Source organism: Aptenodytes patagonicus, chromosome 15 (genome assembly GCF_965638725.1).
Source record: "Aptenodytes patagonicus chromosome 15, bAptPat1.pri.cur, whole genome shotgun sequence".
Classification (NCBI taxonomy): domain Eukaryota; kingdom Metazoa; phylum Chordata; class Aves; order Sphenisciformes; family Spheniscidae; genus Aptenodytes; species Aptenodytes patagonicus.
The window spans coordinates 11,756,244-11,779,665 of record NC_134963.1 but is presented as its reverse complement, the minus strand read 5'-3'; the positions used below and the strand labels follow the sequence as shown (position 1 = coordinate 11,779,665).

Below are 23,422 nucleotides of genomic sequence, written 5' to 3'. Positions count from 1 at the left end.
TCATTTTAAAGGGTGTTGCAGCATCTAGAACACAAGCTTAGTCAGAGCATCAATATTATGTGGCTTTGCAGGACATGTCTGGATCCATGTCCACCTAAATCCCGTGATAGGTGTTAGTAACAAGCAGCGTGACCCTGTGGGTGATCCAAGACAGTTATTGCATTAGGGACACGAGTTATGCATTTATTTAGCTGCTCTGGGGAACTCTGTGTGACCTGTTTCAAGGAATGACAGCAGAAGAAAGTGTCTGGAGACACGATTCGCATGACAGTAGCAGGGTTTGTAAGAAGCTGGGTGTTTCAGACGGAGTACATGTAGGTACTACTAACTTAGGAAGGAAAGACAGAAATGCTGCCTACAATCCTGCCTACTAGGTCTGATACGTGATGCTGTTCAGCCTTTGCTCCTATCTTGGGTTGCAGTGGAAAGACTTTGTTTGTTTGTTTAAATCTTTTCTTGGGTCTTTCCCAATTTTAGCCTGAACTCTAGATATTTGGCTCTTAAATTCAATCTCCAGGGTGCTTCTGACTAATGCCAGGGTGCTATTGTGGGGTTTTACAGGAACTCTTGGGAACAGTCTTGCAGCACAGAGTGTGTGGACCAGTATTATCAAAACCCAGTTTTAGCTCTGAGATGGTATCTGTGCAACACAGGGTTTCAACACAGAAGCACACAAGAACTGCTTTCTGTACAGATTACACTGTGTGGTCCTGACTTCTATATCTGACTTTCTGGACCACCCTGACTGAGGGCAATAGAGATGAAAAGCGTGCACGCTTCAGAACTGTTTTGTAGGAATTTTCCCTCATTTTAAAGAACTTTTGTTGAATAAAATACTTATTTTCCTCTAAACCAGTTATTACAGCCTGGGTTCATAGCAAAAGGTTCAGCAATTTCCCAAAATAATGACTTGGTCCAGGTAATGCAGAACTGGGAAGAAGTTTAAACACAGAGCTTTGAAGAAGTCAAAACCAGAGCTGGGATCTGGATTCAAGCATCATAGTTAACAGATAATTGCAGTGACTGAGGTGGAACATTCAGACTTACGTCCAATCTCTCTAATATGCTTTGTCTGGGATATGGAAGGCATCTTCCTTTATTAGGTTACTTTCCTGCTCAACATTAACATTTCATGCTTTGAAGGTTTATTGTGTTGGCTAGAGTTATACCTTTATATACGTGTCGTCCCTATGGAATAGCCTGATCTTCTTTCATCGTTATTAGTAATTCTAGGCTTGTCATTTCCTATTCACGCAGTCTGGACCTCACTGCGTTGTTGCAGGATGGTTGATACGGTGCACAGGAAATGTACTGTTTTTTCAGGTCTTGACTGTTTGCGAGTATTCTTTTCAGGGGCTTCAGTTTTATTGCCACGAAGTCCATTTCCTACATGTAGTACAATTTACTAAATTACAAACAAACAAGGCACCAACAGAGAAGTCAGTGAAAGTTCACACTAAGAATAGAAGCTTGAAGAGAAAAGTTCAGTTATGTGACCTTCTTCAGGAGCTGGATACAAAATAGACCTGCTGCTTTTCCCTTCAATTTGCAGTCCAGGCAGAAAAGAACTCGAACAGTTCCCAGAGAAACCCAGGCCCTTCTGTCTGTTTCTACGAATCCTCCAGAAACGCTTTATCTGTTAGCTGACATCCTGAGTATGCTGATATGGAAATGAACTTACTTGGTCTCCTAATTTCCCTCCTGTATTGTCAGCTGATTTTTGCATTGATCTCCCATTCTGCAATGTTTAAAGATCTGCCAGCCACGAATGGAACGAAAAGTTACTGATATGTACCTTTAAAATTGGCCATTAAAGCAAATTAGGATCATCAGATGAAAAATACCATGGAAGTATCAGTCACTGCTTATTATTGCCCTTTAGAAATATGTTTGGGAAAGAAAAATAATTCCTAAGAACAGGTTTTTAGGCCGTTGGTCATGAACAGGGAGCTGCTACACTGATGAGTAGAGGGCAAATACTTACGCAACGTACTAGCTATCCAGACTTTTGAAAAAGTTCCTTCCTTTCAAATGATGGCATTTTCTTCTCCTTTGTATTCACCATTTTTGTTTTATAGCATACTATCATCCCTACTTTTAGCTTATCTTGAAAATTCCCCCAAAGATTAAAGGACTTTCCTGACTGCTGCCTAAAGGAGTTAGTCTGCTCTTTAGGAGTTACTCCAAAGAGTTCCTGCTCCTAACAAAGCAGCAGAGCAGTGCATCTCCCCTCGTGCACTTGGCATACAGAGCACTGCTGCAACTTCTTGGGTTAAAAAGGGTGGATTAGAGCGAAAGAATCACGTATCTCAAAATGCCTTGATGAAACCAGACTATCCCTGGACACTTTCTGTTTAAAGTTAAATATTAGACACTCTCTCCCTGGCATTCTTTTTTTATTTAGCCTAAAAGGCTTAATATTTAACTCAAAATACCTAACAACTGCAGATGCTAAGTGCTGAACGTTGTTACATCCTCCAGAATATACATAAAGCAGTGCTTCAACTCGGTGTGATATATTTAGACATGTGTAGTCATCCCTGGACTTGGTAACTGGTTTTCTCATTCAAATAAAGTGCTTATGTTCTGAAGTTCCGTTGCATTTTGAAGCAAAAGGCACAGCCAATAGTTCAGTGGGAATAACTGGTTTAAATGGGGTGTCCACCTGGCACATGCAGAAAGAAATATCCTTTATTGAAATGCACTTTTCTTTGTCCCAGATTGAGGTCTTAATTTGTTTAATTCTGACTGACATTAACTTTGGTTTTGGGATGAATTCCCAAATCCATGTTGAAGACAGAATTATTTTTTATTACTGGCTCCTGTTCAAAGTCTTATTGCAACTAAAATGCATATCCATGAAAACCATTGCCATTTTATGACCTCTTTCCTATTTCTAAGCCTTTTTATTGAATGGTATCATTATAAAAAGCTTCTAAAGATGTTCCACTTTTAGATGAGTTATTTCTGAGGCTGAGGAGTTGGTCCAGAAGCAGCAAGTAGCCACATCCATGCCTCTTTAACCTTTTGGGGCATCCCAGGGTTAGCCACCAGAGCACAGGGCGCACACCCCAACCAGCCCTGCGACAACTAAAGACGACTGGCCCTACTACTGCTGCCACCTGCTCTCCCTGGGGCTCTGCGCCCAAACCCCTCCGTGCTCCGGCCGCTATGGCGGAGAGCCTTCGCGCCCGCCAAAACCCCTCTGAGGAGAAAGGGGCGTGTCCCGGCGGGGGCCGCCCAGGGGTAAAGTTCGCGGAGGCGCGCGCGTGCTTAACGGTCAGTGCGTGCCTAACGGTCAACGCGTGCCCAAGCGATTGCGCGCCTCGCCTCGTCCCGCCATGGCGGGAAGCCTGGAGTCGCTGGAGTCATGCTTGGAGCAGCATATCCCGCCCGAGGACCTCGCCGAGGTGAAGCGGATCCTCTACGGGGGCGGGACAAGGTGCGCTGCTAGGACGGGCTCGCCTGCCTCTCCCCTGCGGGGGAGGTCGTGTCCCGTCCCGTCTCCCTCCTCCCCCTCGATCTCCGCGATGGATGCCTAGCCCAGGAGTGAGGGGGAAGGAGTCAGTTTGAGGACGGGTGCGCAGGACACAGGGTTGGGCTGAAAGGAAAAAGAAGGGTAGGTCCTGTGGTGCTTGTGGTACTGCGGTGAGGTTACGCTGTGGTGAGATGACTGGGGGAGTTTGGAGGTAATCCAGATTTGGGAAGCAGAGAGGTCGTATGAGAAGGTGGCTGACTGGAATGAAAGACTTGAGGGGGGATAGTTTGGGGGGGGGGGGGGGCTGGGGAGCTCGTGGCTTCGGGGTGAGGGAGCTGGAGAAGTGGGGATCTAACATGAGCGAAACTACGTTGGAGGGAAAGTGTTTATAATCTGGGGGTGGCAGATGAAAATTTGTATGTATGTGCTGCTTGATTTCTGTAGCAAGGTAATAGTGTCTGGAAATCACAATTACAGAGGAGGACACTGGGAGTTTGCTGCCATGAAGGAGAGCAGTGAGATTTGCACGTGACCTGGCTACTGACTGACTGTTCCCTTGTCTGATAGTTGCGTACGGGGACATGGGAGCTTGGGTGTCTCTGCAGGGGTAGACAGTATTTGTGATCCTCTTGATCCATTGCATTCAGAGCAGAAAAGGAGAACATCTCATATTGAAATGTCTTTGTTTCCTGTTCAATCCAGAAAACTTAATTTGCCAGCCGCTGCTCTATCAGCAGCTCAGGAAAGAGATTTTGAGCTACAGGGCTATGGATTTGAAGCTGCTCCAGAGCAATTGAGAAGGCCACGTGTTGTTCGAGTAGGACTGGTACAAAATAAAATTCCACTTCCCACAGACACAGCCGTGGCAGTCCAGGTACATAAACTGGGTTCTGGGCCGTTTGTGTGTAACTCCTCTTCTACTAGATTGAGAAATAACACGCTTCAGTTGTTGATGTTAAAAACTCCATCATTAAATGCCTGCTGATTGTCTGGCAATACAGGACCCATGACTATCTTAATACAGCATACTGTAAGAAATTCAAATGATATTCAGTTCTGTTGTTTCTCAGAAACATCTCTTGTGTTGTGTTTACCTAGTGAATTGCCCAACCTGTTTGCAGTTTTTCCAAAGCTAAATATTTAGTCACTGATTTTGTACATGAAAATCCTTTGCCTCTAAAATGAAACAGAAAATCATTTACCCGAAGTCAAAAGAGATGGCAACCCATGAAAACCACAGGTGCAGTTCTTGTTTTAATTGAGAAATGTTCCATTATAGGAAAATCTATTAGAGTAAACACAGATTAATAAAGCTGTGTTCATTATTCTTTGTACAGCAGCAAACCAAATCTTATTACAAGGTGACCATCATGTCCTAACATCTTGGACACAAAAGCATTGAGGTGACATATATAGAAATAGCCTCCTAAAAGTAGATTTAAAAAAGTGAAAGAAAATACCACATTTATAAAATCTTCTGGAGTAGTAGTTTTGTACAGTGACGAGACAGGACATTTCTGAGGTAATTTGTTTTGGAAAGATTACTTGTCACAGATGCAAGTAATTAATTCAGTATATGGATCAAGTTTGTGGATTCTTTGTAGCATCTGTTAAAAAGACGACCAGTTATATTAATGATTTTACCTTATAAATAACTAGTTAACTATTTCTGTAGATCAGTGTACAGTTGTTGGGTTCGTAGGTCGCTGTTGACTTGTCTTGCATCTTTTCTTTTTGACACCTGAAAGTATCAGTGCAAAGTGCTACAACTATGCTTATCTTTAAGTAGAATACTCAAGAAAAAAGTACTTTGAAACAATATTTTTGACTAACTAATAAATGCTTTGATGTTTTTTCTTGGTAATAATCTACTGAGCTCTTTGGACAGAGGGTTTTAGAAAATAGTTTGGAGTTAATAACTTCTAGAGACTGTCCAAGATCTACATGTGTGAGCAGGATTCAGAGATAACCAAGGAAATGGACTGTCCTTACCTCATATTTTACGATTCTGAGTATTTGACTTTGAATTCATGTTTACTTAACATTGTTCTGCAGGTTTTTTTACAATTAGCAGCAAAATTGTAATTTTTGCTGATTCTGTTAAGATTTTTAGCTATTTGCAAGTCAGTTAGCAATGAGTTGCCATATATTTAAATGTTGTAACCATGGAATTAGAATTCCATTGGATTGCTTTCTCTATTTTCAGCGTCTAAATGCTTTTAAAAATCTGTATATAACTCTTTCTATTATCAGTGCTCAGGAATGATAACTTCTTGAGTTATTCCCCCTGAAAGCAATGGTACTAAGTATAGAACAAGATAAATTTAATGTGAACAAAGCTTTTAAAACCAGGCAATTAATGTACAAGTGAGTTAGAACATACAGCTTTTTTTTATAGCGTGACACTTCTCACAATCAGGTGGCTGCACTGCACAGACGAATTGAGGAGATTGTGGAGGTAGCTGCAACATGTGGGGTCAACATAGTTTGTTTCCAGGAGGCTTGGAGTGAGTATTTTCTGTGATTCCTTCTAGGTTGTCAGAGGTCAAGTTCCTTCTATTTTAACAAGTATCATGTACTTAGAAGTGTGTCTTGTAAGTAAACAGCAGAGATCTTCCAAGATGTAACAGTTGACTTTACTGATTTGCTTTCTAAAGGAGAAAACAAAGAGTCTTAGTTAGCAGAACTGTATGGAAGATGTATGTGAAGTCTGTTATACTGAAGACTGGTGTATGCTGCAACAGTGATATTTGTAGGTGTCATCCTTCATGATCCTTTCCTCTTTTTTTTTTTTTTTTTTCTTCTAAAACTTTGGGTTTTTTCTAGAAAGATACTAAAATTTTTAAAATCTAATTTTAATTAAAATAGAGTCTTTGAGGCTTAATAGAGGCGAAAACCAAAATGAAGGGCCGAGTTGTGAAAACAGGTTATTCACAGAAAGTGTACACTAGTGACTGGGGTGTATTTTTACCTCCGGTAAGACTTCACTAAGTGCATTCTTTCTCTTCTATGCTCTGTGTGGGCCCAAAACTCCTTGCCCTTGCTAAAAGTAGTTTTAAATAGCTTTTGCCTTTAAACAAGAAAAACAATTGAACCATTCTTAAGTGTCTAAATTTTTATCTGTATTCATGCAAACTGTGTGTATTTCTTGAGTGACATGAACATTCTTGTAAGTTTTGTCTTGCATTGGTGTTTTCCAGCCATGCCCTTTGCTTTTTGTACAAGAGAGAAGCTTCCTTGGACTGAATTTGCTGAGTCAGCAGAGGATGGGCCAACAACAAAATTCTGTCAAGAGGTAAAAAAACAACCAAGCAAAAAACCCCCCACATCCAGCCTCCAACCCCAGTCCATAACTGCCGCTGATTAGCATGGATTTCTTGTTTATGTACTGGTCTTGTACCACTGAGAAAACTGAAATAATAAAAAATAAATTTTCACCTTGCTTGACAAATATTATGATAGTGAGAGAAGTAGAAATGGACAACAACAACTGTGCGCAATACTTAATTTTTTAAACTACTTTGCATTTATAGACTGCCTCGTACCATGGAAGGCATATGAAACTGCGCATTTAACTGTTCCTGAATTTTACAAGGGAGGAACGATTCTCCATACAAATATTTTTAATTTCAGTTTAAAAGGTGTTTCTCACCTAGAACAGTTGAGCATTAAACAATGCTTGTATGAAGGTGTGAGGAGAAGAATAGCTAGCCTTTTCTAAACAGGGAATACTTTCACACAAATCTTTTGCATCTCCCTGTGAAATGACACAAAATGTAGGGGACTTTCTATGGACCCAAAGAGGTTTGTTGTTGTCTGGCTCTTATTTTTCCAGACACTGTTCATTGCAAGGGTGACAGAGTTCATTTTTGTTTTCTGATGACTTTTTTTTTAATAAAGAATTTCAATTATTTTCTTTTACAAGTGATTGAAACAACAAAAAACTTGAAAGATTTGAAAGAAAAGACAATGTGAGCTGATAGTCAGAAGTTACTATATTCTCACACCTATGTTATTAACATTTATAGTTAACATGTAATGCTATTTCACATTTCCTTTTTTCCTTTTTTTTAAAAAAAATAACTGTTTTCAGCTAGCCATGGTGTCTTTTGTTTTGGTATACCACATGAGTGGTATACCAGAATGAAAGAATGGGATGAGATCTATCTCCTCTTATACCTGTGAATAGATAGAGGTCAGCTTTGTAGTTTGACCATTGCTGTTAGGATGCTTTTTTTCCTTTTGGTACCTTGTATTTCTAGTTGAAGGATTCAGGTGGAAAGCTCTCTGTGATGTATCCATCTTTGATGAAGAAACTGGCGATGTGGGCATGCCAGTGTGGGTTAAGCGTTAGTCAGAGTAATGTATCAGATGAAAACTTTTTTTAATCCTTCTTTATGAACAAAAATGAAAGTAATTACTGCAGGCTTGTGTATAATAGAAGAATTGTGTTCATTTGTATAGCTGGCAAAGAAATACAATATGGTTGTGGTATCTCCAATCCTGGAGCGAGATGAAATACACGGGGGAACTCTGTGGAATGCTGCAGTGGTCATTTCTAATTCTGGAGCTGTCCTTGGCAAAAGTAGGAAAAATCACATTCCAAGGGTTGGAGATTTCAATGAGGTAAGATGCAGTATTGTGATTATCAAGCTAGTCTTAACTTTGCAGCTCTTGTTTGTGTCAGCATGTGTTGTATCAGAGGCACGCTGGCAGGAAATGTAATGTATTTCTAGAAAATGTGGTTCGTTAAGTGTCAAATCAGTTTTTCTCAGGTGAAATTATAGTAAGTTAATTTATCAAGAATAGAGAGTGATGACTCTTAAAGGACAAATAACGTTGAATCCTTTGTCATGTACTCTTCCTTGGCCGGATGGAAACTACAAAAGTATTGAGGATCTTTAAAACAAAATTCTGTAAGTCACAGCTTTGTTATGTTAGTTGTGCATGATTGGCTCAGACAGTTTTTGCATGTGTGCATGTTGAACTTATTTTAGGTTCAGGTGTGAGCATTATTTATGGTCTTGATCTCTGTTTCTGTGTGAGATTGTCTTGGAAATGACAGATCTTTTGCTTATGTTTCTTTGCGCAGAATCCCTTAATTCATTACACTTCTGACTGAATAGCTGGTTTACGGCATCTTCTGTTTACTAATCACATTATTTCCACTGAAGCCCCCAGCAGTTTTTGGGCTGTCCTCCAGAATCAGTTTCAGAAACTGAACTGGTAGTAAAGGCAATGTCAGAAGAAAACTGGTAGATCTGAAATGTGTTTATCCATCCATAGAATTATCACAAGCAGAAAGATCAGGATTAAAAATTAACCGAAGTCTAAAAATACATTGTCTTATCTAACTAAATCTCTCCTTGTCAGCTAAAGTGAGTAATTAACAGAGGTGTTTTTTCTAAGTACTGGGGGCTGCTATATACCTGCAGTTGCTTTTGTTCCCAGTCCGAATGCTCCAGTCACTGAACTGAGGCTTCAGAATCCAAACTGCTTTTTTATTAATTTTAAAAGCTTTTTTCTGTCTTGAAACTTCATGTTCAAAAACCTCTGGAAGTTTTGACCTGGGCTCCCAGACCTGATCAGGCTGGTCTATGTTTCTTCAGAGGAGGCTGTTAATAGGTTTCTGCACAGTGGATTTCTGGCATAGACCTGTCGGTCACCAGTGTTTACTTCTATCTTTAACAATTATTTTGATATTTAATATTACTGTATCAGATCTGTCTTTCAGCTAGCAAAACAGTAACTAACAAACCCATATAAAATACAAGCACTAATAAAAATGAATTTTGGTTACTTTCCACATTCTTGATTTGTTCCTTGTGTAATCAAACAAAAAATAAATTCCTGTTGCTTGTGCTAAAATATGATGGCTTTCAGTTTTCCAGACACTGTTTTGTGGCACATCCACAGATTCCAAGAACCTTCTTGTTTCCAGCTATGAAACTGTAATGAAAGGCACCTAAAAAAAGAAAATATTTTTACTTTTCCATGTGAAGTATAAATAGAATTTCATTAAGAGTTTTGCATAATTCCTAAAAGGAGTTAGTTCTTAAAATTCTAAATGCCAGAATTACCACAAAACAATCTATTTGTATCTTGCAGGTATACTATAATGATTCGACATTTCTTGTTGTATCTACCTCATTATAGAAGCAAGTAGTGTTTACCTAAAGCAGCGCTGTCTTTTTAGCTAGTTTTGTTAGCAAAGCATTAAGTCCATTCTTCTGAGCTGAGCAATTCTGATAGAGGAACTTTAGAAACCACCAAGACTAAAGGGAAGGATTATGCTTATCTCTGTTACTTTAATGTTGTTTTCTTTATCAACAAAGTTAACCCCCAAGGAAGGGTTGAATTTGAAATTATTTTTTGTGGATTGCCTCTGTAGAGCAGATAGGGAAAGGAGCCTTATTAAAATCATCCTTGTTGAATCGGTGAGAACTAAACGGAAAGGGGAAAGAGATTGGTCTGTAACCTATTGAGCCATGTGTGGGAGGGCATATAAATAAACAAAAATCAATCCTTCTTGAGACATCACAGTTTGTTGCTGTGGAGATGATTGTGACCTCTGGTGAGGAATAAAGAAATAAGAACTGATTAATTCCCTGAAGCAACAGCATTTTTGTTTTTCTTCTCCTATTGTAATAAAAGAAAACTGAGGATAGAAGAAAAAATTGAAATATATTCAATCAGCAGAATTGTTTTGAAAAAGGATTGTGTGAGTGCCCATCACGTGGTGTGCTCTCTACAGACATGAAAGGAGGTAAAATCAGTACCCAAGGGACTGTGCAAATTCATGAGACCTGGTAATAAGTAAGAATCATGAGATGTCATATTTACTAGGCATAGTGAACCTCTAGACCTTGGTTTCAGAAGATGATCACCTGTATCTATCATGCCATTCTCCTACAGTTAGATGAGGCCCTGGTTTGTTCCCCAGCTGTAACTCTGCTTGCTTTAGGCCTGATGTGGTTCTGCTTCCTTCAAGACCAATGGCAGCGGTTGTTACAATGGACAGATAGTTTCAATTAAAAGGGAATTGTTTTACAACACACCTTTCTTATATGAGGCATGCCCCATTGGGTCAGGCTGGTGGATTGTGTACCTTGCTTTTCTGTCTCTGAGATCATCACAAAAAGGTACTATTAGGAATAAATCTGGCCACTCTGCAACTTTTGTACTCCTGTGGCATGCACAGTCATTGTTTTAGTGATGTTGGGTGGCATGTTCCTGTCTATCTCATTTCTTATGTGTGGGGTTTTTATCAATGACGTTGTCTAATCCCTCCTGAACCTGGTGATAATACCTGCTTTCATGAAGAAGCAAATTTCAGAAGTGCACTGCCTGCTACATGAAAAAAGTTACTTTGGTTGAAAATGGGTACAAGAGTGTAATTTCAGTCAATACCCACTACTGCTGCTGCTTTGGGATTTCTGTATTCATCTTATCCACTGCCTTTGTGATTTTGTAAATCTCATTCATAATACTGCCCTCAGCATTCCATCTGCAGATTGAAGAGCCTTTTTAGTTGCCCCTCACAAGGGAGCTGCCCCATCCCCTTCATCGTTTCAGTTGCCTTTGCTTATTCCATCTCTAGTATATCCTTATTGAGATGCAGACGCTAGAATTGCCCAGAGTACTTGAGCCATGGGCACACAGAATTCTTACAAACCAGCAAAACAATGTTTTATGTTACGTTTCAGTACCCTTCCTGTTGATGTCTGAGATTTTCTTGCGTTTTTGACTACCACTGAGCACTAGGCAGGCAACTGTCAGTGACTCCACACATACCCTTTTCCTGTATCTGGGAAGAACCATTTCTGTACATTTCATTTGGAATATCTCTGTGAATGTTGGTCTCTTGATAGCTGTTAACAATGCCCTATCCTTCTCTTCACTAGTGCCTTTCACAGGAACCAGTGCATTTCTAGTTGTTTAGAAATGTTTGATATGATAGGATGAAATTTCGCAGCATATGGTAAATGGGATCTTTTAAGCCAACAGTTGGCTCCAGTTTCTTTAAGGAGTGTTCTCTAGATTTATCCTGTGATTTTTTCCTGGTGGTAGTTTCAGGCCCTCTGTTTGTTTAGAGCAATAGGCATATAGGAAATTTAAATAACCAATCTTAGCTATACACTGATATTTCCTTATAGCATTCATAAAATTACTGCATGTCACTACATAACAGGTGAATGTAAAGGAATTCCATGTTTTTTAAACAGTGTTCATCATCTCTCTCTTTAGTCAGAATCAAAGGATCGTGCTGACTTAGGAAAATTTTCTTCTGTGATGAAAGCAATGAGAGGTGCCTAAAGTTTGGCAATTTGTGGGTCTCTCTTAAGCTTCTGTAGAAGTTTCTAGCATTAACAGAAGTGTTTATGTCAAAGTCAGTCAGTGCTTAGGTGTAGTATGAGTGAAGGGAAACAGAAAGGGGCTTGAATTTGATCTCAGCAGCCTAAGAGAGTCACTTTTTGCTATATACCCATTAAGGTGCAGCTATGTACTAAATGAAGGCTGTTGTCCTTGCTCATGGACTAATGACTTGAAGCTGGTAATTGGAAATTGGTAAGTGTCAAAGCAATGTTGGAGGTATTTCTTTTTGCTTTTCTAAGAAGTCTGCATTTGTGGTTTTTTGTTTGTTTGGTTTGTTTGTTTGTAGTCTACTTACTATATGGAAGGAAATACAGGACACCCAGTGTTTCAGACACAGTTTGGAACAATTGCTGTGAATATCTGCTATGGGCGCCATCACCCTCTGAACTGGCTCATGTTTAGTATGAATGGAGCAGAGATCATCTTTAATCCTTCAGCCACTATTGGAACACTCAGGTAAGATACAAACTGATTTAGGTCATTGCACACTTTCTCGGTGAACTGAAGCTCTGAGCCCCTCACTGGGGCCTCAGGGGCATCTTGCTGAGGTCTTGGAACCTGAGGTATCACCTCCTTGTTCTGCCTTCATGAAGGAATCTGCATTCTTCTCCATCTGGAGTTTTGGGCTACCAGTCTGCTCATAGTCACTAATTCTCTTCCAGAACTTTAGTTGTACATCTGCAGGTCTTCTGTCTCTGAGACGGAGTTAACCAGCATCCAGCTGGTGTTCTGAAAACTAATGAGAGTTTATTTAGATTATCTATGTAATGTTTTTGCTTTGTGATAGGCAGTAGTAATCTACATTCAGGCTTAGCTTGCCAGCTTGCATCATCCACCTAGGAGCCAATAAGTGTGGTTTCAAATTGCAGTTTTCAGAGCCAAGCTGAGAAACCTTTTTCTCAGAAACATTTTTTTTTTAAACTGTTGGCAATTTTGTGATTATCAGGCCTCTTGAACCAGACTGAACCAGTGTGAACTGTTTCCCTTGAGATTAATCTTCTGCAGATTGACATTAATTGCACCTACTGACTTGACTTCCTAAAAAGAAAAAAGAAAACCAGCTCAGTGAGCTAGGAAAATACACTTCTTAGCTAGCCCATAATGATTAATTTGTGAATTAGGTCTTGAATATTCTTTGCGTCTACATTATCAGCATCAGTCACATTTCAATATAATAACCTTTGAATGTGCCATGCTTCCAAAGCATTGCCTGACACAGGCTGTGTATTGCTTGGGATACTATAATGTGATGCAAAATAACTGCTTTTCTTTGGGGCCGGTGGGGGGCTTTCTTTAGGCAGAAACCTTGTAGAAATGGTTTCAGTGGTTCTTTATACCACTCTTCTTGACAAAATCACCATGCCTTCCTTTCATTCTCATTGTATTCTGTCCTTTGCTGTACTGCTAAATATTTTCAAATTCCAAATTAGACTATTTGTAAATTGAGGTGTGGGATTCCAGAATGTGTCTATACATCAGCTTAACACATGATAGAACAACTATGCTTTTTGGTTTTTTGTTGGTTTTTTTTCCCTGATAACAGTAGGCTCTGAAAAGTTACTTAGTATTGTATAATGTTTACATACATATGACTGAAGAAGTGATGGTAGTTTATGCTTAATTATAAATATTAATATCTTTAACTCTTTTCAGCATAAGTGGTTAGCTTTGTATGGGGTGGGGGGAAAAGTCTGGCTTTGCAGAGTTCTTTGGAACGAAAACATTTCCTTTGCGAGTTAAAATACATCTTTTGGGCTAGCTGAACTGTCTTTGAGTTTCCAGCTCCAAAGGTAAGTTTTAGGAAGCTAACAGCAGCATATTTCATTGTTGCTGATGATACTGCAATACAAGTATAATATCCAGTAGCAAACAAAAAAAGAAGACATACTGATCTCTTATAATACTAAAAATTCTTTCTCATTTCTCTTCTCCCTTCAGCTGGGTTTGTGTGCATGGACTAATTGCAGAATACTTTCATTTTTATTTCTTCAAACCTAGAAGAAGAGATTTTTCCAGTGTCAGTTTTGTAAACCTTAATGTATGAAATATTCAGGCAATATAGACTTGCTAACTGGGTATACAAGATGATAGAAGAGTTAGAAATGTAAGAGGAATATCTTTTTTAGTGTTTTCCATTTCTTCAGGATTCACCCAATCCCCTCTCTTTACCTGTTTAATGTAAATTTTGAGTTTTTCTGTCTCTGTAACAAGTTCCAAGAATATTCATCCAATTTTTGTTGCTGACCAGCTAGAAAATTCTGAGGACATTGAGCATTCATAATAGGGTAGAAATGGTGAAAAACAGATCGAGGCATAAAATTTTCATACCCATAGCCAGTTCAGATGCAGAGAACCATGTATTTACAAACCTGGAGAGTTGAACTGTAGGTTAGATGCAGTATTCTGTCATTCAAACTGCTTTTAATAGTTTTTGGTATAAAAGATAATTTAGGTTGAGTAATGTTGGAAAATGTCCTTTGAAAAGAGTTGGATGAATACACAATGCTTTTGGGGCATTTATGTCACTACTAAAATAATATTTGTGATATGTGTCTACTTACAGCCCACTGACAGGAGAGCAAACAGAGATTACCCTCTTATACAGAACTTCATTGGTACTCTGGGTGCTTCAGGCTTTCCTAATTATTGGCTTTCACTTGATTGTTTTTAAGCATATAATTTTTATTGCAGGAAGAGGACTCTTGAGGCCCATGTAAAAACTCTCTCTGGGGTTGCTTCTTGGCTATAGCCTTTTTTCCCTGCCTCTCTTCTTCTGTGAAATTGTAATTTGCTGGAGCTTTTTAATAAAAACCCTCTTTCTTAGAAGAACTGGCTGGCCGGACTCAAGGCAATTGAGAAAAGAGGCAATAAACCAAGTCCTTTCAATCAGTCCAATGACCATCTCAAGATTCTTGAGTCTGACTGGGAGATTAAGAAGTCAGATGCTTGCAACCTTGTCTTGGTACTCAGAATCTGGCAGGTACATACTGTCACAGGAGTGTACAAATTGTATCACCTCTGTTTTGGAGCTCTGAGTACTTCCAGACCTCCTGTTAACTAGTCTGATCCCTGTGTATCAAACTATTTAATAAAAAGAAGACTATTTCAGTTTTAAACATCAGTCAGAATTGAAATCTCCTTTGGAAAAGAAGTAGAGGATTGTAAAAGAGAAGGAATTTTTTATTCCTCATTTCTCAGTTCTTGATTTTATGTAAATTTAGTGACTGGTTTAATAGATAATTACTGGGAAGTTATTGGGCTGCTTTTGTTAAACATGCTTTCTTTTTCATCAACTCACCATGGGGAAAATGACTTACTGGAAAGTGCTATGAAAACTGTGGTTGAAATAACAGCAGTAGGAAATTCGGTGGAAATGGATTTTTCTCTTACTTTCATTTTTTTATTATTCCCATAATTAATTTTTTTTCATTCACTGGTGCAAAAGCCTCTCCTGGACCATTTTGGGGAAAAAAAGGAGGCAACTTGTATGAATCTTTTACAGCTTTGCTGCAGAATGATGTCTGGTGTATTGAAAGTTAATGGAATGTGAAAGTACATGTGTAAATCCTTTGCGTAATTTGGAGACTAAAACATTTTGCACTTTAATTGCTTTGAAAATCTTGAGATGTGTTAATTTTTTTCTTTTTTTTTTTTTCCCATGACAAAGCTGTATTTACCAGGTTATCAGATAGAATTGTTTATACCTATATTTGAGCAGAAAATAATTACAGTACTTGGCTATATCTGTGGGGAGATTTTGATTGTAAGAGCAAGGTCAGTCTTAGCTGCTAACTTTGGCTTCTTTGACAGAAAATGTACCGTGCGAGACAGTCATAATCTAAATTTAGCTCTGAATTAGACAAGTAGTGAATACCTGCCTCCTTTTTTGTGTATTGCAGCGAGTCACTGTGGCCAATTGAAGCAAGAAATGCTGCCATAGCTAATCACTGCTTTACATGTCCCATCAACAGGGTAGGAACGGTATGTATCTTCACTTTGTTATTTTATTTCATAATTTGGGTATTGTAGCATGAGTTAATTCAAGGTAATGAACTGAATAGTACTAGAGTGCATGGATTACTCTATTGTATAACTACTGTATTAGTGTTTATAATATGATTTGAAGATGGACAGCGATAGAGACGTTGAGAACTGCCTTGTTGCTGGCAGCCTACTTTTTGGTTGCAGCTGCTTCCTGTTCTTGAATTGCTCTCTTTGTAATAGGCACCCGCCCTTTTGCTAATTCTCCTAGTTTCTATGGTGAAATCAGTATTCTTTTAGCCAAAATGACTGAAAATGAAATATATCCTCAAGTCAGTGGTACACAACTGGTTGCTGTTGTACAGATACTACCTCTTTCTGGACACTGAAATTCTATAATGAAAATTAATGTTGCACACAATAGGTCATTCTTGCTTTCAGAGTAGTCCAAGTACCCTACATGTGTGTTCTTTTATAAGGTTCCCTGCAAAAATCCAGACTTGTTCTTGCCGTTATGTGAATACATTTTCTGCCTTTTGTGATCCACAAAGATGTGTTTGGTTAAATGTTTCCTCTTTCGCCTCTTCTTTAGACTTGTGAAACTGATATGAGACATGTTCCCCAAAGTGTATGAACAACAGGCAGTGATACAAAAAGATCTTGTTTTCTAGCCTATCCGTCATAGAAACTAGGCCCCTCTGATGACTCCCTTTAGACAGTGCTGATAGTATGCCAGAAAAAATCTTAATAAATTTATATAAACTTCCATACTAAATATAGTAGACTAGCAAGGATTTCTTGAATGAAATGGAATTATACTGCCACCTACAGATTCCTCTTACTTCACAGGAATACTACAAAAATGCCTTTACTTCCGGAGATGGTGGAAAAGGTACGTTCAGAAATCACGTTCAGTGGTTGCTAATAATTGTTAACTAGAAAGTCTGAAGAAATGATAGCTCTCCTGCAAGCGTCTATCTCATGACAGCTATGGTAGCTAGCGACTGCCTTACTTCAAACTGCTGTTTTGTAAGCTGGAGAGAAGCAGCACTTGCTATTAAAGGTGGTAGTACCACAGAATGTGGTCACCAGGAGTTCATACTTAAGGTTTCTATATACTTTCAGAGGACTAAGAGTTTTGGAGTCAATGCAGTATTGTAGGACTGGAAGACAGAAATCCCCAAAATTAGCCTGTGTTGTCAGTGCATGCATGACATTTTATTTGTAGTTTTAAGATTATTAACAGTAATAGCCCTAGCCTGAATCCCCAGCCAAGCCATTTTGCCCTGTTTCACAGATTTGCTGGAAGTTAAGGAAGAGAATGCTCAAAGAGCATGAGATTCGCTTGTATGTACTTCACTTGTATGTTGAAACACTATAATTTGTCCTGTGACAACCATGACAGCTTCTGGCTTAATCTGGAGTGGGCCTGAGCCATTTTTTTAGCTGGTTTTGGAGCTAAGTGTTTGTAGCAGCTGCAACAAAAATGTCAGTGGCGTCCATTGCTTAGTAGTACAACAGATGTGACTCATTTTTGGCACACCTCAGAGTTGTGCAATACAAAGTAAGATTTTTTTTTTTTCTGTGCCTCAAATCCCAGTGTTTCCACTTCTGACTTTGTATTGAAAATTGAATGGGTGCATCTCTGTCAGCTGTTTTGGAAATGTATGATTTGACAATTAGAATTCATTTAAATTCTAAATAAAAAACAATGAAAGCAAAGCCTTTAGTTCAGAGACTTAATAATGGGAAAGCATAATAATGCATTATTTAAAAGGCAACACAGTGAGGTTTTTCCTGTTAATTCGATATATGTGAAAACTGTACTGTGCATGAAAATAACTACTGGTCAAAACTGCAGTTACCTTAGGATCATGCTGTGACTCTTCAGGATGATATCTTGCTTAAAGCACAGTGAGTGAGCAACCACAAGAAATTGAGCCAGGTTTTATGGGACACTGCATGTTAAGTTGTATACTTATTTGCAAATGGCGTTACATGCTTTTTAAAAATTTCTTTAAGCACACCATGATTTGGGCCATTTTTATGGCTCAAGTTACGTAGCTGCACCAGATGGCAGTAGGACCCCAGGACTCTCTCGCACTCAGGATGGACTTCTGGTGGTAGAGATGGATCTAAATCTTTGCAGGCAAGTCAGTGACAAATGGAATTTTAAGGTAAGCTGCTTATAAAGAAACAAACTTACATATGATATTAGAACAAACAAGCTTTCATAATGATCATATAATCTTACAATAGTTAAAAGGCAGCCTTTTCTTTTTTTTTAACAGTCCAAAGCTTAAATTGTTGAACTAATTTAACAGGATGTTCTGGAGGCCAAAGGCATAAATGGATTCAGAAAAGGAATAGCCAAATTCAGGGAAACTAGGCCAATAGCTTTTACATGAAAAACTTAGCCTTTGGTCCTTAAGTGCAGATTGCCAGGAGCTCTGAGGACCACTAGGGGAAGTGTGTGCGGTTTCCTTATGCAAGGTACGTAGGCATTTGCCACTGAGCTGAGATGGGCCTTTGATCTGACGTAATTTGGTAGTTCTTTCTATTCTTACAGGCCTTACTTGTCAGTTTTGGTGAAATTTAGTGAAAACCCAAACCCACAAGAATCTTTAAGCTTCTGAGAACTTTCTGTGTTCAAACTTCTTGCAGTGTTAACTCCCTGAATTTGTGGACGTGTTGAAGCCACAGAGAAAGAACTGTGTACATTCATCTCTGAAGCATCTTAACACACTTTTGAATTAATCTAAATCAGATTAAGAAGACTGCAAGCCTCTCCACGTGCCTTTAGCAAACTTACTTATTACTATTTTTTGGCATTCTGAGATAAAGCTAATTTGGATCATCTGTCCTGAGGGTGTAATTTGATTTAATTTGTCCAGTAGCAGTGCTGGTTTAAGAAACTGCCACCTCAGCACTGCAGTTTGTTAACCCTTCAGTTGTGCCAGTACAAGCTATGTGGGGTGCTATAGTGTATACTGGTTTAGCGGAGTGACCAGATTTTTTTTTTTTTTTTTAAATAAAACAAACAAACCATGCTCTAGTTTCTTCTTTTAATCTGATCAAGTTTACGGCAGGCCCCACAAATATTCTGTTGGAACAACAAAGAAGGCAAGCAAAAGGAGAAAAGAGATGGCAACTTCTTAAATAGGCTTTGATGAAGAAAACATCTTGTTTCTGTGGAGACAGGTCTTTCGTTCTAGTCTTCAGTACTGCTAGAGACTAGAATTTTTTCCTATCCGCTCTTAAGATCAGCATGATTTGAATCCTAACAAAGTAGACCAGAACTCCTAGCTCACAACCATCACAGTATACGTAGGTTCTTCAGTGATAATCTAGTATTTAAAGTAATCATTTGCAAGGAGTGTCAGTTTTTGCACATAATGTTACTGCAGGCAGACATTTATTTTATAGGGTTGGTTTATTTGGAACCACCTTGTGCATTACAATATAGTGCAATGTATAATGTGTTTTGATTTCAATTTGATGTAAAAATACAAATTTTCTGTGGATTTGAATGGAGATTGGTGACGAGTGGTGCCCTGCAGGGGTCTGTATCGGGACCAGTACTGTATAATATCTTCATCAATGACATAGACAGTGGGATCAAGCGCACCCTCAGCAAGTTTGCAGATGACACCAAGCTGAGTGGTGCGCTCGACATGCCAGAGGGACGGGATGCCATCCAGAGGGACCTGGACAAGCTTGAGAAGTGGGCCTGTGTGAACCTCATGAGGTTTAACAAGGCCAAGTGCAAGGTCCTGCACCTGGGTCGGGGCAACCCCCGGTATCAATACAGGCTGGGGGATGAAGGGATGGAGAGCAGCCCTGCCGAGAAGGACTTGGGGGTACTGGGGGATGAAAAGCTGGACATGAGCCAGCAATGTGCGCTCACAGCCCAGAAGGCCAATCGTATCCTGGGCTGCATCCAAAGAAGCGTGGCCAGCAGGTCGAGGGAGGGGATTCTGCCCCTCTGCTCTGCTGAGACCCCACCTGGAGTACTGCATCCAGCTCTGGAGCCCTCAGCATTAAGAAAGACACGGACCTGTTGGAGCGGGTCCAGAGGAGGGTCACAAAAATGATCAGGGGGATGGAACACCTCTCCTATGAGGACAGGCTGAGAGAGTTGGGGTTGTTCAGCCTGGAGAAGAGAAGGCTCCGGGGAGACCTTATTGCAGCCTATCAGTACTTCAAGGGGGCTTATAAAAAAGATGGCGGCAAACTTTTTAGCAGGGCCTGTTGCGACAGGACAAGGGGGAATGGCTTTAAACTAAAGGGGGGTAGATTTAGACTAGATACAAGGAAGAAATTTTTTACGCTGAGGGTGGTGAAGCACTGGCACAGGTTGCCCAGAGAGGTGGTGGATGCCCCATCCCTGGAAACATTCCAGGTCAGGTTGGACGGGGCTCTGAGCAACCTGATCTAGTGGAAGATGTCCCTGCCCACGGCAGGGGGGTTGGACTAGATGACCTTTAGAGGTCCCTTCCAACCCAGACTATTCTATGATTCTATGAAATGCTGAATAAACTTCTAATTAAAACATAGTAATTTCTTAGTTAGAGCTGAATTTCTTTGGTAATGCTGCCAATCCATATATAGGGACTAAAGACAGTAATTTCAGGTCGTCTTCTGGACAGAATTGCATTTGTTATTTTACAGATGCATGTGGTAGGTATATGGTCGTTGACATAGTGGAATTAAATTGTGCTGAGAGGTTCACAGGTTTTTTTAAGTCAGGCAGGCATTTAGTATTGCTTTGCCACCGAAATCTGAGGCCCTTATTGAGTAGAGATTTAGTGTGTCAGGAAGCACATGGAGCATTGCTTATAACAGCTTAGTAGGGGTATCTGAACAAAAGCAATTGTATTGATCAAGAAAAACAAACAGTAAAAGCAAAACACTGACCTTTAGCTGTTTTGTATAGAATTGCTTATTTTTTATTGTCTTCAAGTCTTGTGCTTTCAGCACCTTAGTTTTATGTTGATGGTGTGGATTGCTATTGTTGGTCTTTTGGCACGTAAGACATAGCTGTGGCTTTTGTTTATATGACAGGGGATATCTATTTCCTTTTCCTCTCATTTGTGGCCGAGACAGAGGTAGATCTTGATAAGAGGGGAATGAGGAAGTATGAAGTCATCATTTATCCACCACAGAAAACCCTTGATAGCAACTAGGTATCTGCAATTTGCATTCAATGATGCCTGAAAGGGATGTTAAGTAGAATGTCTTTGCTAAACTTACAGCAGCAAAATAGTTAAACAAATTGTCCTCATTACACTCCAGCAAGAAGGAAATAGTTCGCCCCTCTCAGAGCCAATGTTGTAGGCTGTGCACTTCAGAAGAGAATAGCGCACTACATAAAGTGCTGTATTTCGGCCTCCTAGCTTACTGTATCACCCAAAGCAATGATGATAATTCATATTATTAATGGATAAAGTAAGAGCAACCCAAATACCGTCAGTGGCACATATGCAAACTTATTGCTGGCAGCAGGGTTCATCAATTGTCAAGGACATAATATGAAGACATAATTACAGATACACTCCTTCACCTTTGTTGACATGACTTGCTTAAAAGAGAGTATTGTTGATGCATAAGAAAGTAAGTCCACTTTCCACATTCAACTTTCAGCCATCCAGGATAACCAAAATAGCCTTAAGTAATTAGTCAGCAGACATGACTGTCAATGAACGAGAGCTACAAAGCAGGAAGGTGTTCATTTTAAAGTTTTACTTTTTTTAGAGTGGAAATGCATTTCTACTCTTTTTTGGGTAGAAGTATAGTTTTAGGCAACACAATGCGAGTTCTTTTATAAAAAAAGTATATTAGTTTGTGCTAAGGCACCTAAGGTCTTCGCATTTTGAGTGAATTATGATTTTACTGTTTGGGGCGATTAAATAATATGTCATCTTAAAAAAAAAAAAAGGTGGATATAAATATTTTCTACTGAAGTGCTTTCATAGCTCACTAAAAGAACTGAAGCTTTGATTTTTCTTTTCCAGATGACTGGTAGATACGAAATGTATGCAGACAAGCTCACTGAAGCAGTCCAGCCTTATTTTATACCCAATATAATCAAAGAGTAAGAGAGAGCATCTAGTTACAATCAAATGTTACTAACAAATTAAAAGGTACTGTTGGATGATAGCTTTACTGTGGATCACAAGTTGTTCTTTTAACGCTGTCATTTTAATTTCCTGTAACCAACTTTTAAATAATAGGATTCAAAACTGTGTTAAGTAAAATAATTGAAAAATGGCTTCTTGCTTTTTTTTTGTCATTTACAGAGTCCAAACTTTTGTTCCTTACTAGAAATATATCCAGTAGAAATACATTGATATCAAATGATGATGAAATGTATTCAGTACTGTGATATAGTTTGATGGAGATGATGAGTTCAGAGGACATAAAATTTTTTACATAAGCTTTGCATTGTGTGTCTATAGCTTTTACCTTCTACCCAAATGCATAATTCAGGGAGAAAGGAGGCATAAATTATTTTCATCTGTTTTTTTTTTTTTAAATTATGAACTATTTGATGCAGTTCTATGCTAAGTTTGATGCTAAGTAACGTCCCAGACATGACGTAGTTGTTTGAAGATCTGTGGGTACTGTAAAGGAAGACCGCTTTGGTTTTTTCTATTTCCCTTTACACTACGTATTACAACCACAGTTGGACCAATGTCTTTGGGCTCCTTCAAGGTGCAAAAGTAGTGTTGCAGACAGATGCTTTTAATATCTTCAGAAGCTCAGTGCTGTGCTGTGAGGCAAAAATAGACACGGTAGCTAAAGCATAGGCAAGGCTGGTGCAGTTGCATACTTTTCATTGTGAACAGAAAGCCATGGAAATAGTATTAGGGATCAGGATGGGTAATGAAAACTACTTCCCTGGAGCTGCACTCCAGTAGGATACTCAGTGGTTGTGGAGTACACAAAACAGCTGTTGAATATAGATAATAACAATACATTTGCTATTCTCAGCTACTAGTGTATATTGAAATTTAGTTTTGTATGATTCAGGTGATGCAGTAGGTGTTCAGGAAGTGCAGGATGAATACAATTTACAGGCTAGCAACTATGAATTTATAGCGGAAATAAGTATTTGAACTCTTAATTTTTTTTTTCCAAATTACAATTTCAGGTGTACCATTTCCAGTTAAGTATATAACATGTCCTCTAAAGATTTTCCATAATAAGGTCATTAATAAATGCACTTGCTACATTATGTTACAGGGTTATCTGTGACTTTAAACCTTTATTGAGAATGGCTTAATTACAAATAAAAATATATTTATGTATAAAATCCCTGCATGTAAAATACCCCTTCCTTTGCTATTGACATCATGAAGGAAACGGTGACAAAACATTTTCAGAATGAGTATTTTGATAGACAATCTTGTAATGGGAAACAAAGTTTCAGAAAATGCAGATGTTCTGAATGCTTGCGCAATGAGCTGCTTTTTCATCTGAATTTGTGTCATAAATACTCAGTCTTTTCACTTGGCTTTTGCTTCTTCCTTCTGTTTTCATCTCTCATAGCCATCTTCCATTTGGCAGCTATTAAGAGATCCTCTT

The 23,422-nt window shown here is 39.0% G+C and overlaps 1 protein-coding gene across 1 annotated transcript; it reads left to right on the top strand.

Moving 5' to 3' along the window:
* Nucleotides 1-3,303: 3,303 nt before the first annotated feature.
* UPB1 (beta-ureidopropionase 1) lies at nt 3,304-22,105 on the top strand. The gene is made up of 10 exons (XM_076353080.1): nt 3,304-3,442; nt 4,181-4,352; nt 5,898-5,985; nt 6,679-6,773; nt 7,943-8,104; nt 12,141-12,310; nt 15,754-15,835; nt 16,685-16,727; nt 17,858-18,012; nt 21,850-22,105. The coding sequence occupies exons 1-10, from the start codon at nt 3,342-3,344 to the stop codon at nt 21,931-21,933; spliced, it is 1,152 nt and encodes a 383-aa protein (XP_076209195.1). The 5' UTR covers nt 3,304-3,341; the 3' UTR covers nt 21,934-22,105.
* The last annotated feature ends 1,317 nt before the right edge of the window (nt 22,106-23,422 follow it).